Source organism: Chelonoidis abingdonii, chromosome 5 (genome assembly GCF_003597395.2).
Source record: "Chelonoidis abingdonii isolate Lonesome George chromosome 5, CheloAbing_2.0, whole genome shotgun sequence".
NCBI classification, from domain to species: Eukaryota; Metazoa; Chordata; order Testudines; family Testudinidae; genus Chelonoidis; species Chelonoidis abingdonii.
The window spans coordinates 3,141,357-3,153,973 of NC_133773.1; the positions used below are offsets into that span (position 1 = coordinate 3,141,357).

Below are 12,617 nucleotides of genomic sequence, written 5' to 3' on the forward strand. Positions count from 1 at the left end.
CTTAGTATAATGGATGAACTAACTGCTGAGCTTTTATTTAAAAACCCCTCAATCTTTAGCCCTTTTTCCTTGCAGAGATAGACTTCAGAATGCAAACTGATTATTAGGGAGTCTTGTCATGTAAAAAGGATCTGTTTTCAACCAAACAACCCAGGAGCTTGCACGGGACTCATGATTCCTTCAGCACTCAGGAGGGCCATTATGATATGTGCCTTTTTAATAATGTTTTTGTGCGGTTGAGACCTAGAATATGATGTCTTTGTAGTGCCACCAAACGATACTGGAGCCTCAATTTGCAGCCTGAGTCTGGGAAAGCTAGTGCTCTTTGCTTTAGGGCAGGGGTCGGCAATCTTTCAGAAGTGCTGTGCCAAGTCTTCATTTATTCACTCTAATTTAAGGTTTCATGTGCCTATAATGCATTTTAACATTTTTAGACGGTCTCTTTCCATAAGTCTATAATATAGAACTAAAATATTGCTGTATGTAAAGTAAATAAAGTTTTTAAAATGTTTAAGAAGCTTCATTTAAAATTAAATTAAAATGCAGAGCCCGCCAGACCGGTGGCCAGGACCCAGGCAGCGTGAGTGCCACTGAAAATCAGCTTGTGTGCCACCTTTGGCACGCGTGCCATAGGTTGCCTACCCTTGCTTTAGGGGATTTTGTTGATAGCTGCTGTGATGGGTTAATACGCTATAACACAGAGGACAATATATACAAAAGCTGTTACTCAGAGGTCAGTGCTGAGGCCTAGGCATACTGTTATCCAGAGGATTGGGGAATGACTTTGGTTCAAACCCCAGAATTTCTCTCTCGCTCCCTAAAGCCCTGATTCTTGGAATGCCCCAAACTAGTGAGAGTTCCTAGGGAAGAGAGTTGCGTCATGTTGCTTTACATTAGCATCTGTGGACCAAAGGAAAGCTTTAGGAATAAAATAGCTAAGGGAGAACTCAGTATGGAAGGATTTTCATTGAGAGACATGTTTTTTCTGCACATCTTCCCTTCTCAGCAATCTCATGGTTTTCCTGGGGCCAGCTTTCTGGGACTCCAGTCCCTAAAGATTTTCCTAAGGCGTTAGTTTCAGGTAGCTGTTGTGAGAATTTGATTAAACTCGGCAGTAAAGAAAGGAGAATGACCCAAAATAGAAAAACTGTTCCTGGGGAATTTTCTCTTTCCATTACTGGAGAGGAAAGAGGGACAGGATTCCTCGGCTGCAAGTAATCGAGGAACAGAGAGTGGTTAATCTGTGTGTGTTCCATTTCAACCTTGCAGACAATAGGCTATTTCAGTTAACTGAAGCTATTATTTGTAACACAGATTTTTCTCTCCTATCAGATCTAGCAGCAGATTAAGAGCCTTTCTTTCTGTGTCACCCTTTTCCTGGAAATCATTTCTATTACTGTCCCATACCATCCTGATGTAGGGTGTAATTACTGCTAAATTTCAGGGAGATATGGTGGTTGCCGAAGCACTAGGTTACAGAACTCTTGAGTTCTAGCCTTTGCTTCACCAGTCCTGTTTCTTCCAGACATAATTTTGTTTTTTAAAGGGAATTCCTCCCCCAAATCCCACTTTCACAAGCCTGAATGGATATTTACAAGACACACCCTCGGTATCAGTTGCCTTTGCCTTTGGTCTAGAGACCCAGAATGAGTCTGGTTATGTGTGCTTGGTAAACAATCAATTAATTCTTGAAGGAATGCTGCTTGTTTGATGTACCCTCCATCCTTGTAGAGTTTATGCGTAGAAGCTGAGGCTTTTTAGGTGATTGTACAGGCTTTACCTAAACAGTTAACACACACCTCCCTCGCCCCAATTTAAATGAAAATCTTCCAATTGTCATGTATAAAATGTTCTGCCTTTCCAGGTAGCTCATCTGCAGGACAGTCTAAATCTTTAAGACCATCTTCAAAGGGTGAATGCAAAATGACCAGCAGAGCTCAGTACGCAAGAAGCAGAGGGCCATCTGTCTGAACCAGGAGGATTTGAAAATGTCCGTGTGCAGTAACTTTGTGGAGCACATTTGGAAGCCTGGCTCCTGCAAAAACTGTTTCTACCCCAAACATTCCCACAGGCTGCAAGCATCCCTGGAGCTGGAAGCTAGTAGCTTGCCCTCACGCACCTTGAATGGAATTAGAGCCAAAGCTGAGGATACACCTCAGGAGGATGAGTGTGTGATTGCCACACCTTACTCGAAGCCAACAATTGCAGTGAAGCCAACAATGATCAACCCAGATGTTTCTGACGTCTGGGCGGATGTGAATATGAACGCAGACATCTCGCAGGTAATGATTCATGAGGGGTGTGGTATTGTGCAGTGCTGCACCCGTTATATTATTTGCTTTTGTTGGGGCGCAATAAGGGTATTTGCCATGACAAGACTACTGTGCATCCACCTCCATTACTTTTTATTTCTGAGGGTGTGTCAGCCGAGATCTTTCTTTTCTGCCTCATCTGCTTTCCACTGGATTTTAAACCCCTCGACACCAGAGGTTTGTGTTCGGCTGCAAAATGCTTGGCTTCCTGCGACACCACTCGTTAAATCTAGTGGTACCTTGTGTAAATTAGATAATACTGACCAAGATCACAAACAATTCTTGAAGAATCATGTATAAATGTGATACTTTAAAATAATGTTAGTCGCTCAGTATCTTGTTACGTTTTTAATTGTTTTTTTCCCCTGCTGAAAATTTTCTGCTTGACAAGCCGAGGACTGAAATTCTCTGTTTATATGCTGCATGGGGCAAACAGGGCCTGCTTCCCCTCACAGCCCCACTGTGTGTTCCTCTGTCCTGGCTGGGACCACCCATAGGGGTGAGAGGATCTTCCTGCCAAGGTAGTCCTTGGCCTCTCAACTGAGAGCAAGTTTGCCTAATGTAGCCATTGCTGTGGTGTAGATACCTGCTTGCTAATAACTGAGCGACTTATTTCACACAGACCATCAAACCGCTATCAGCTGTTAATGGTCCTCTGTCACAGTGGGTTTATAACCTGGCAGCCTAGTGAGTGTAAATCTCCTGAACCACTCAGTCCCCCTTAATATCTTCCTAAAACCGATGGATGAAGGGAGTACGACATATTAAGCAATGGTTACATCCAGAGATGGGACTAAACAGCAGAGTTCAGCTCAGCGTTCCTCCCAAAGTCTGGGGGGCGTTCAGCTCTGGAGTTTTGTTTCACAGCCTTTCTAGCTATGCCAGAGAAGTACTTGGTTAGTAGCTTGAATACCGTGTGTTTTATCTTTGCCCAATCCTGCTCCCTTCTCTGATATCCTTGAAATCCCTGCCTACGTGCTAACCCCTGCTGACTAACCGGTGAGCAGAGGAGGTGTGTCAGTGATAAAGCTGCATTGCAAGGTCCTCCATTATAGCTGTGTTGAATTCATCCTGCACCAGCCAGCTCTTTCTTTGATACAAAGACTGCTCCCACCCAGCCAGAAAGCCAGAAGATTTCCTAATGTGTGCCCTTCTCCCCACCTACAGTGGGAGCTGCTAAGAATAGACTTGGCTATAGTGAACCATTTTATAGTGAAGTGGAATAAAAGTGCTCCAGTGCGTTTTATTAGAGTTTCAGTACTCTGCTTTGCTTCTTTTTAGGGCCAAATCCTCATTCAGGTGTCAGAGAAAAACATAGTTCGCTCTGGTTGGATGCAGCAAATCAGATACTTTATTATCTCTAGCAATTGCATGGAGGGAGTGAGCTAAACAGATCTCTCCCCAGGTAAACAATTACAGCAGCATTTATACCTTTGTGTTACATACAATAATCAACAGCTACATTTTGTTTATACATAGGTCATCTTGATATCTAAATAGATGTGAAAAATAAGATTCTAGTCTACATTCCATATTTATCTACACAAGGTCGCAACAACTTCTCACGCAGTTCTTTCCTATTCACCTCACACAATCCTCGCTTCTACAAGTCTCGTGTTATTAGGGTTACAGCTAGCCTGACTCTTGCTCACAGAAGAGACTGTTTGCATAGAAATCCCCTTCAAATCCCTGCCAGTTCTTGCTCTACTTCCACACAGGTGAACGCAGCTTAAAATTCATTGAAGTCAATGGAGTTACTCTGGTTTTCCTCCTGTTAGTGATGGCAGAATTTGGCCGATGGTGAAGTTTCAGTTCCTTATAAGTGGATTCTACCATGTCAGATCCCTAGGAATGCGACAATTTGGCATTTAACAGGCATGGGTTGCACTCTGCATTCCGTGGGATTCTCACTTCTCTTCCCTTATAGAACAGAGGACAAGAAGATTTATCACTATCTCCTGGGGGAGGGATGTGGCAGGGAAGAATCCTTGATTCCCTAGTCTTGCTACAGCTGCTCTTCAATGGCAGTAAAGATAACGTTTTTCCGAATGCATGTCCCCAGATACATATAGTAAAACCTCAGAGTTACAAACACTTAGGGAATGGAGGTTGTTCGGAACTCTGAACAGTGATGTTCAACTTGGTTCTTTTACAAGTTTACTGACGTAAAACAGCGTTGAAACTTTACTATGCAGAAGAAAAATGCAGTTTTTAACCAACTTAAATGAAACAAGCAGAAATAGTTTCCTTACCTTGTGAAACCTTTTTAAAAAAACTTTCCCTTTATTTTTTTTAGTAGTTTATATTTAACACAATACTGTACTGTGTTTGCTTTTTGTTTGTTTGTTTGCTGCTGCTGCCTGCTTGTGTTCTTCTGGTTCCAGATGCAGTGTGTGTGGTTGACCGGTCGGTTTGTAACTCTAGTGTTCGTAACTCTGAGGTTCTACTGTAGCTACTAATGCCTCTGGCAAGGGCAGGAAGGAGCCAGATCGAAGAAGAGATCTTTTGCCAAGTAGGCCCTCTCCTGTTACAGTGGAAATTCCACATATAGGGAAGTGTTTTTCCCATGGGGAGCCCTTTGTTTTAAGAGGGTTCCAGTCTGTAAGACGTACAGCTGCAAAGCTCGTCTATAAAATGGAAGGGGAAATAATGCCACATGGAAGATATACTCTTAGAATTAAAGAGGCATAGATTACAATGTTGATTGCTCTAATAGAATACACCCATACAGTACGACAGGTTGAAAATGTTATTCCCTGTCCTGACTAGGAAGGAAAGAGGATACCTTATTCACTATATTGACATACTTAATAATGCAAGGACTGCAAAGGGTGCAGAAAGTAGGACGTGTAGCTTCAGCAGACAAGGTTTCAGTAATCACCTGTGTGATGAGTACACAAGTGTGGAGCAGAACAAACCACACACCTGAGGGGAGTTGGCAACAAAACAGCATTTGTCTTTTTCATTCTTTTAATGCATATCCTGAACATGTGTGTTTATCGTTGGCCCACTTAGGTCGGCTGGAGAATGGCCTCTGAAAACCACCTCACTGTGAAGCCAGGAGAAGCTCAGAGGACATGCCTGGACCATTTCAGCACCAGTACTGGGCAAAAGCCCTTCATTCATGATACGCCAAATGACTATGCGCCTCAGTATCTCCAAGGCTGCTCCAGGGAGGGCCTGCCCGGCCTGGAAAGCAGAGGGGAAAAAAGTATCCCCTTCAACACTTCGGTGTTGGAGGGCAAGATGGGTGGATGGGAGGACAGAGCTATGCTTCGTAACAAGGAGAAGTTCGCCTGCCCACAGAGAGGGTTCTGCCACCAACCATCCATCTTTGCTGATCGAAGCCCTGATTCCCCCCCTGACTCTGCTGGGTGTCCAGCCTTTCGACAAAGAGATGGCACAGCAACGCTGTCCTCAGAGAGCAGTGACAACTGCTGTTCTCCAGGCTCTGAGAGCGGGGAGTACTGTTCGATCACAGACTATTGTAGAGAGAGTCCTGTCCCACCAGACGCGCTGTGTCCAGAGAGCCAGGTGGCACGGCATGACAGTGAAAAGCCAGCCCCGAGGTGCTGGGGGCAGCAAGAGGCTGCGGTGAATCCACGGGCAAAGACGAGGGCAGTCAAGTTTTGTGAAGATGAGTGCAGGCTGTTGAACTTAGACTGGCGTTTCCAAAGGGAACACTGTTTGCAGGACTCTCTGCAAAATAAGACACGTTCAGAGCGAAAAACATTAGCACTTATCTCTGGCACTACCACCCTGTCAGACAGTGTGTTCAGCAGTAGCAGCAGTCCCCTTGCTTTGCCCCAGGAGGATGATTACAGTCCTCTCCTTGAGCAATCGAGCCTCGTCCGAGACAACCCCGGGGAAAACTTGAGCAACCCTCTGAGCACCGTCCCAGCACCCCAGCGTGCCCCTCACACACAGCCTGTGCGCAGTGATCCCATTTATGCCGAGAGCACCAAGAGAAAGAAGGCGCAGCTGAATCATTCTGGCGCGCAAACAAAGAGAGAGGGGCCGGCCCGCAGCCCTCTCACAGAGCAGGCCCAGAGCCTGTGGAGAGATGGGGTGCGGTACCTGAGCAGCGAAAGGGAGTACCAGGACTCAGCCACACAGGTAGCAGCAAAGATTACCATTATGGCAGCGCACACAGAGGAGGATAACAGGACAATATTTCTGAGCAGCCCAGACTCAGCTGTTGGGGTCCAATGGCCCTGCGCTAGCCCCACCTCTCATCCAGACTTTGCGATCCCTTCTCCTTCCTTTGGGCACAGAGAGGGCTCTCAAGCCAGCAGTGAGACGGGTTCGGGTGAAAGCAGTCCAAGGTTTCACCAGCAAATGCACAGCAAGGGCATCGTTAATGAGAGTCCCGCTGTTCCCCCAAAGATGTGCACGAGCAGCCCGCCTGGCAGCGAGGGGACTCCCAGACCGTCAGTCAAACCTCCTGGGGCAGAACTCTGTGACGGTAATGGTACAGCTCCTAGCGCCTTGGGGACACCGCCTTCTCTCTGCTCTCATAGTAACAGGGTCTCTGCCGAGGAGCCCCACAGGGGTCCTCCTGGCTCGTCCTATGAGAGGAGGCATAAATACTACGGTGCAGGATGGAGCAGGCAGTGCCGGATAGAGGAGGAAGAGGAGGAAGAACAGGGCTTTTTAAGCTGCACACAGGCCAGGGAAGTGGAGAATGGAACAGCTTGTCCCCATCCCATGGAAGACTGCTCTGGGCAGGAAAAGAAGACTGGGATGAGCAAATCAGCATCTTTTGCGTTTGATTTCCCTAAAGGCAGCAGTGAAACTGAGGAATTTGCACCTCCACCTCCACCTCCAAAGAAACAGCCCAGGTAGAGACGTGTGTGTGTGTGTGTGTGTGCGCGCGCGTGCACGTGCATGGGCTAATTTACATACTGTAGATAGTCACAAATGATACTTTCTAAATCAGTGGTTCTCTACCTAGTTACCACTGTGGACCCTATATGAAGCCAAAAATGGGTTATGTGGGCCACGTCCAACGTTACCTGTAGGGCCCTGTGGATGTTACATGGGCCACAGCTGTGTGCTTATTGGGCTGCAAGTTGAGAGTCACTGTTCTAAATGCTCACAGCAGAAGTGTCTGCTGCAGGGATAGGTCACAACAGGGGTGGCCAACCTGAGCCTGAGGAGGAGCCAGAATTTACCAATGTGCATTGCCAAAGAGCCACAGTGATACATCAGCAGCCCTCCCAGCAGCTCCCTCCCCCCACCTCCCAGTGCCTCCCACCCACCAGCAGCCCTGCCAATCAGCACTTCCCCCTCCCTCCCTGCACCTCCCAATCAGCTGTTTTGTGACATGCAGGAGACTGGGGGGAGGAGGGAGGGCACGGCAGCTCAGGGGAGGGGGCGTGAAGGGATGGAGTGGGGCAGGACCTGTGGACAGAACCAGGGGATGAGCAGTGAGCACCCCCCAGCACATTGGAAAGTTGGCGCTTGGAGCTCCAGCCCCGGAGTCGGTGCCTGTACAAGGAGCCACATATTAACTTCTGAAGAGCCGCATGTGGCTCCGGAGCCCCAGGTTGGGCATCTGCCTCAGTTGAATTTGTTTGGAAATTTTCAGCTGAAATGGTTCAGCCGTTCCCAAGAGCAAAGTTAGGGGAAAATACCTTGTTTTGTGTGTGCTTAAAAAAAAAAAAAAAAAAAAGCATTGCAGTCATCTGGTTGAGAAGCTCTAGCACCTCCCTGTTGTGAAACAGGGACTTGAAATTCGGTGGTGCAGTATGTGATCACATAACTGAAGACTGTATCATGATGTATACGCGCAAGAAGGGAGGATTAAGGTTGCACGAGCTACCTTAATTCTGGCATATTCTAACTTTTGAGTGCTTGACTTTGCAACCTTAAATTTCTTTTTAACATAGGTTTTGTGTGTGTGTATCTATCTATCTATCTCCAAAGAAACCTAGTGAGTGAAAGCAGTCCCCCTGGGAAGGATATAGTTGTGCTAAGCATTAAATCACACTAGGCTTCCATTATATAACTGGCACTTTCAAAATGTCTTAAATTCTTTATCTGCAGCTGAGTATCCCTCAAAACTGAAATCCAGTTGGGAGATCTAGTAATGAGGGGTAGTGACTTTCCTCTTCCAGTCACTGGTTTGAATTCAGCCCAGGTCAGTAACGACTAAAGCACTAATACCTGGTTGCTGTCTGGTGACCTGGGAAACGCATTTGGTGGGCTCTGTCCCGTCTCAGTGCCCAGGTAGCCCCATCACAAAACCCAGACCCATACCTGGACATCCCCAGTGAGTGTTAATGGAGAAGCTGAGCATTGCAAGTGCATGGAGGCTGAGCTGCCCTCCCAGGTTATGGTTAGGGTATATTTATTGGCCAAGGAGAGTGGGGAAGCTTGCAGGCCTGCTGCCTGTGCCTTCCCTGTACTTGTTCTGGGGATAAATGTCTGTGGAGGAGCTCAGCCTGCAGGGCTGTCAGCACTTCCTGTCAGAGCAACTTGAAACAACTCAGCGCAATGCCAGCTCTCTCAGTACGATTGCACAGACTGAAAGCTCTCCCGGCCAGGTGCTCGGCCATGTAAACACTTAGATCAGTGGGTGTGCGTGAGGGTCACCGCCACGCCTGAAAACTGGCCTGGGGGTGGTAAAGTTTGAGCCGCCTGGCTGCATGCGAGATGATAGATTCACAGAGTGGCTGGAGTCAGGGAGTGTCCTGTGGCTCGGAGAACAAGCTGTGAGCCAGACTCCAGTTCCGTGGGTTTGCGAAGGTTTCTTACAGCGTAACTAAGAGAAGAAATGAGCTTTCTGAAATGGTTTAACAGTGAACAAATGACATTTGTCATTTGTGTGGGGGGCGATGACACAAAGAACAAAAAGCTTTAAAACTCATCCCAGGCTGAGGGACAAGAGGGTGTTCCTGGCATGGCAGCTTTTCTGAACAGACCTACCTTACGTGGCCCTCAAGCAAAGCCAACTTCAAACGCTCTGTCTGCTGAACTGGGGCACCTCCAAGTTGCAAGCACAGGCAAGAAAGGGGCTACGGAGAGAATGAACTTTCATGCTTTGTTTTGAACATTTAAAGATCTCAGCTGAGACATTTTTAGCTGTGAGCCCATGAATTTCCTTTCAAGGCTGTTCCCGCTCTGTATCTTGCATTGAACTGTGGTTTGTGATTGAGATTTGTTCTTGTTCAGACCTAAGAAGCAGAGACGGTTGTGGTGGCTGGTTGCTATTGGGAAAGGACAGTTTAGGACCTCCCTGACTCTCACTTGAGCATGCTGGAATTCATACAGGAAATGGCTTCTAGGAGAGAGAAACAGAAGTCCCTAGCAGGGCCGGATGAAAGCAATCTGCGTCCCTCGAAACCATCAGCACTCCCAGCCCTGCCCCTCCATTGTGGCCCCACTGACCATTTGGAGTGGCAAGGTGCTCCCTCCCACGGCCGGAGAGGCAGAAGCATGGAGTCCCTTTTCCCAGGCAGAAGCAGCGTCCAGGGTGGGCCTCTCCCTCCTGTGAGCAGCATGGATGGCAGCAGTGGTGGCAGGAGGGCCCCTCAGTTCTAACATCCCAACTACTGGGGCATCTGCTTGGATGGGGAGGTCAAGCCTGCTGCGTTCTTCCCCTCCTGCTGGGTGGGGGTTGGAGTTAACAGCCCTCTGGAGGCAGGAGACAGCTCCCTGCTCATGGAGGTATTGTCTCAGGCTCTCTGCACACTCAGGCAGAGGTTACTGCAATTGTTACTCGTAAGTCACCTTTAAAGCTTTTCTTCACATCTTTGAGGGCCAGAAAGTACTTAAAAATATTGTGATTCTGACATCCTTATTGCATGACTCCTGTATCTCGGGTCCTAGACAAGCATTCAATCAGTCCTTGGTTCTATCCACTCAGGGCCGGCTCCAGGTTTTCTGACACCCCAAGCGGCGCAAAAAAAAAAAAAAAAAAAAAAGCCCCGCGGCAGCACGATCACGCTGCTCCACTCTTCAGTGGCAATTTGGCGGCTGGTCCTTCGCTCTGAGAGGGAGTGAGGGACTTACCGCCAAAGACCCAGACCTGCCACAACAATAGCGGCCAGAGGGCCACCCCTTGGTATTGGCCGCCCCAAGCACCTGCTTCTTTAGCTGGTGCCTGGAGCCAGCCCTGTATCCACTTGTACCTGGATGCCAGTAGGCATTGAGTAATTTGTCTCACTAGCAAATGCTTTGATCCAAGCTGCCAAACCTACCTGCTTATCACCCAAAGAGCACAGACTTGCCCAGCTGTCAAACCTCCTGCAACCACCACAAGAAGCTACCCAATCAGGGCACAGCTGCACCAGTTGCATAAATTCACAAAGATTGGGGTACTTTCGAGAGTCCTTGTTTTCCTTTTAACCTCTGCTTCTTTGAGCATGTTTCATGCGCAAAATGCTGTACTCCTCTTTGTGTGTATGCACGGTACGTATTTGTATGTGTGCACTGATGTATGTACGGAGTGGGTGTATATACACCTTTACCCCCATATAACGCGACCCAATGTAACACGAATTCAGATATAACGCGGTAAAGCAGTGCTCTGGGGGGGCGGGCGGACTTCGGTGGATCAAAGCAAGTTCAATATAACGGGGTTTCACCTATAACGCAGTAAGATATTTTGGCTCCCGAGGACAGTGTTATATCGAGGTAGAGGTATATTATTACTCATCTTGATCTGTGACAAATACTGCAAGCAATAGTTATTCAAACTATTTATATTCTTAATATATTTTGAAACCTTAATAAATATTATTGATTGAAATGGTCAGAACACAGTCAAATCTTAGTCACGGAAGATGGGAAAATCCGTTTCTTTGGCTTTCATGACATTGAGACTTGCGTGGAGGTGTGAGGCTCGATTCTTACCTGTGGCTGAGGAACACTCAGTGCAGCCTGGGAGGGGAGAGGTGTGTGCAAAAGTGACTTTAAGCCAACTTTATGCTCTCCTCATCCTGGGTAGTCTGTGTGCAGATCTGGCCCTAGGCTAGCATACTTTGGGACTGTCTAGGCTGCTCTCAGTTATGCTAGCTGTCAGGGGCATTATAGCAGCCATGCATTGCCTGTGTGCAGGGAGGCACCAAGCATGCCCGCTGTCCACCAGCCACGCCCCTTACGCCAGCCTGAGGGAGGAGGGTGGCAGAGGAGCCATTGTGCCAGCTCTGTGGCACTAAAGGGTCCTCCCACATTGGATTGATCCTCCCATGGCGTACTAAAATGGTTTAGGGCCATTTTGTGCTAGCAGAGCTGTGTAAGGCAGACTCAGTGTAGAGGAGAATCTGGGCCTTAATATTTCTTGCTCATTTAAATGTCTAGTTATAATAGTAAACAGATCTTTGCTACACACTAGAAACCAAACAGAAGTTGGCATGGGAGACTAGCAAGCTGTCACACTCAGTAGTTAGGCTAATGGAAGACAGAGCACGTCATAGAACCAAATGGGGAAACAGCTTTTCTTTGGGAACTGCTTGAAAATGGTTGCATTAAACTGTACCTTGATGAAAGGAGCTTTGCACATCTATCAAAGTGTGGGGAAAGTAATGGGGAGGGATGAGAGATAAATATGAAGGCATAAAAAGGAAGAATGGTCCTTTGACGATATCTGACTTTTCAAGGTAAAAGGAATTTCCCATTAACTTCTGTGGTGCCTTCAAGCAGGAGTCACCTTGAGACTTGACAGGTATAAACCATGGGCCCTGACAATGCGACAGTGCAGGAAAAGAGGGTCAGAGACATTGTATATTGAAGATAAGCCCCACACACTCTTCCCAGAGTTGAATTTATTCCTTTTACGTCTTGTGCTTTACTGCACACATGGGGTTTTGTGCAGGAAAATGAAACCTATTTGACTGGCTTTTCTAATGACACTTAATTACTTATTTTAAAGCTATCTAGAATATATTTTCATACTAATTTCGAAGCTGAGAAACAAAGACCAAACATGTAATGTGTTGCAGTTGTTCAACTTCAGCTATAACAGTTTAAAAAACAAACCAACAAAAGCCACCTTTGCAGTAGTTTCAAAGTGCAAATGAGGTTCTGGTCTGGAATGAGAGTTATCTCCAAGGTAGCTGCAAGCGCATTTACAGAAGGTTTTAGATAATGGGGTTGTGCCCCTTCTTTGTGTTTTTTGGATATATACAGAAAGTCATAGAATGTCAGGGTTGGAAGGGACCTCAGGAGATATCTAGTCCAACTCCCTGCTCAAAGCAGGACTAATCCCCAGGCAGATTTTTACCCCAGTTCGCTAAATGGCTCCTTCAAGGATTGAACTCACATCCTGGTGTTTTAGCAGGCCAATGCTCAAACCACTGA

At 47.0% G+C, this 12,617-nt stretch overlaps 1 protein-coding gene across 1 annotated transcript in view; it reads left to right on the forward strand.

Annotated features, from left to right (window-relative positions):
- The window catches only part of PRAG1 (PEAK1 related, kinase-activating pseudokinase 1), a 45,086-nt gene that overhangs the window by 2,661 nt on the left and 29,808 nt on the right, over positions 1 to 12,617 (forward strand). The window contains exons 2-3 of the mRNA XM_032769471.2: positions 1,865 to 2,282; positions 5,328 to 7,153. Of these exons, the coding sequence (XP_032625362.1) occupies positions 1,917 to 2,282; positions 5,328 to 7,153 (2,192 nt within the window). The 5' untranslated portion in view covers positions 1,865 to 1,916. The remainder of the gene's footprint in view (positions 1 to 1,864; positions 2,283 to 5,327; positions 7,154 to 12,617) is intronic.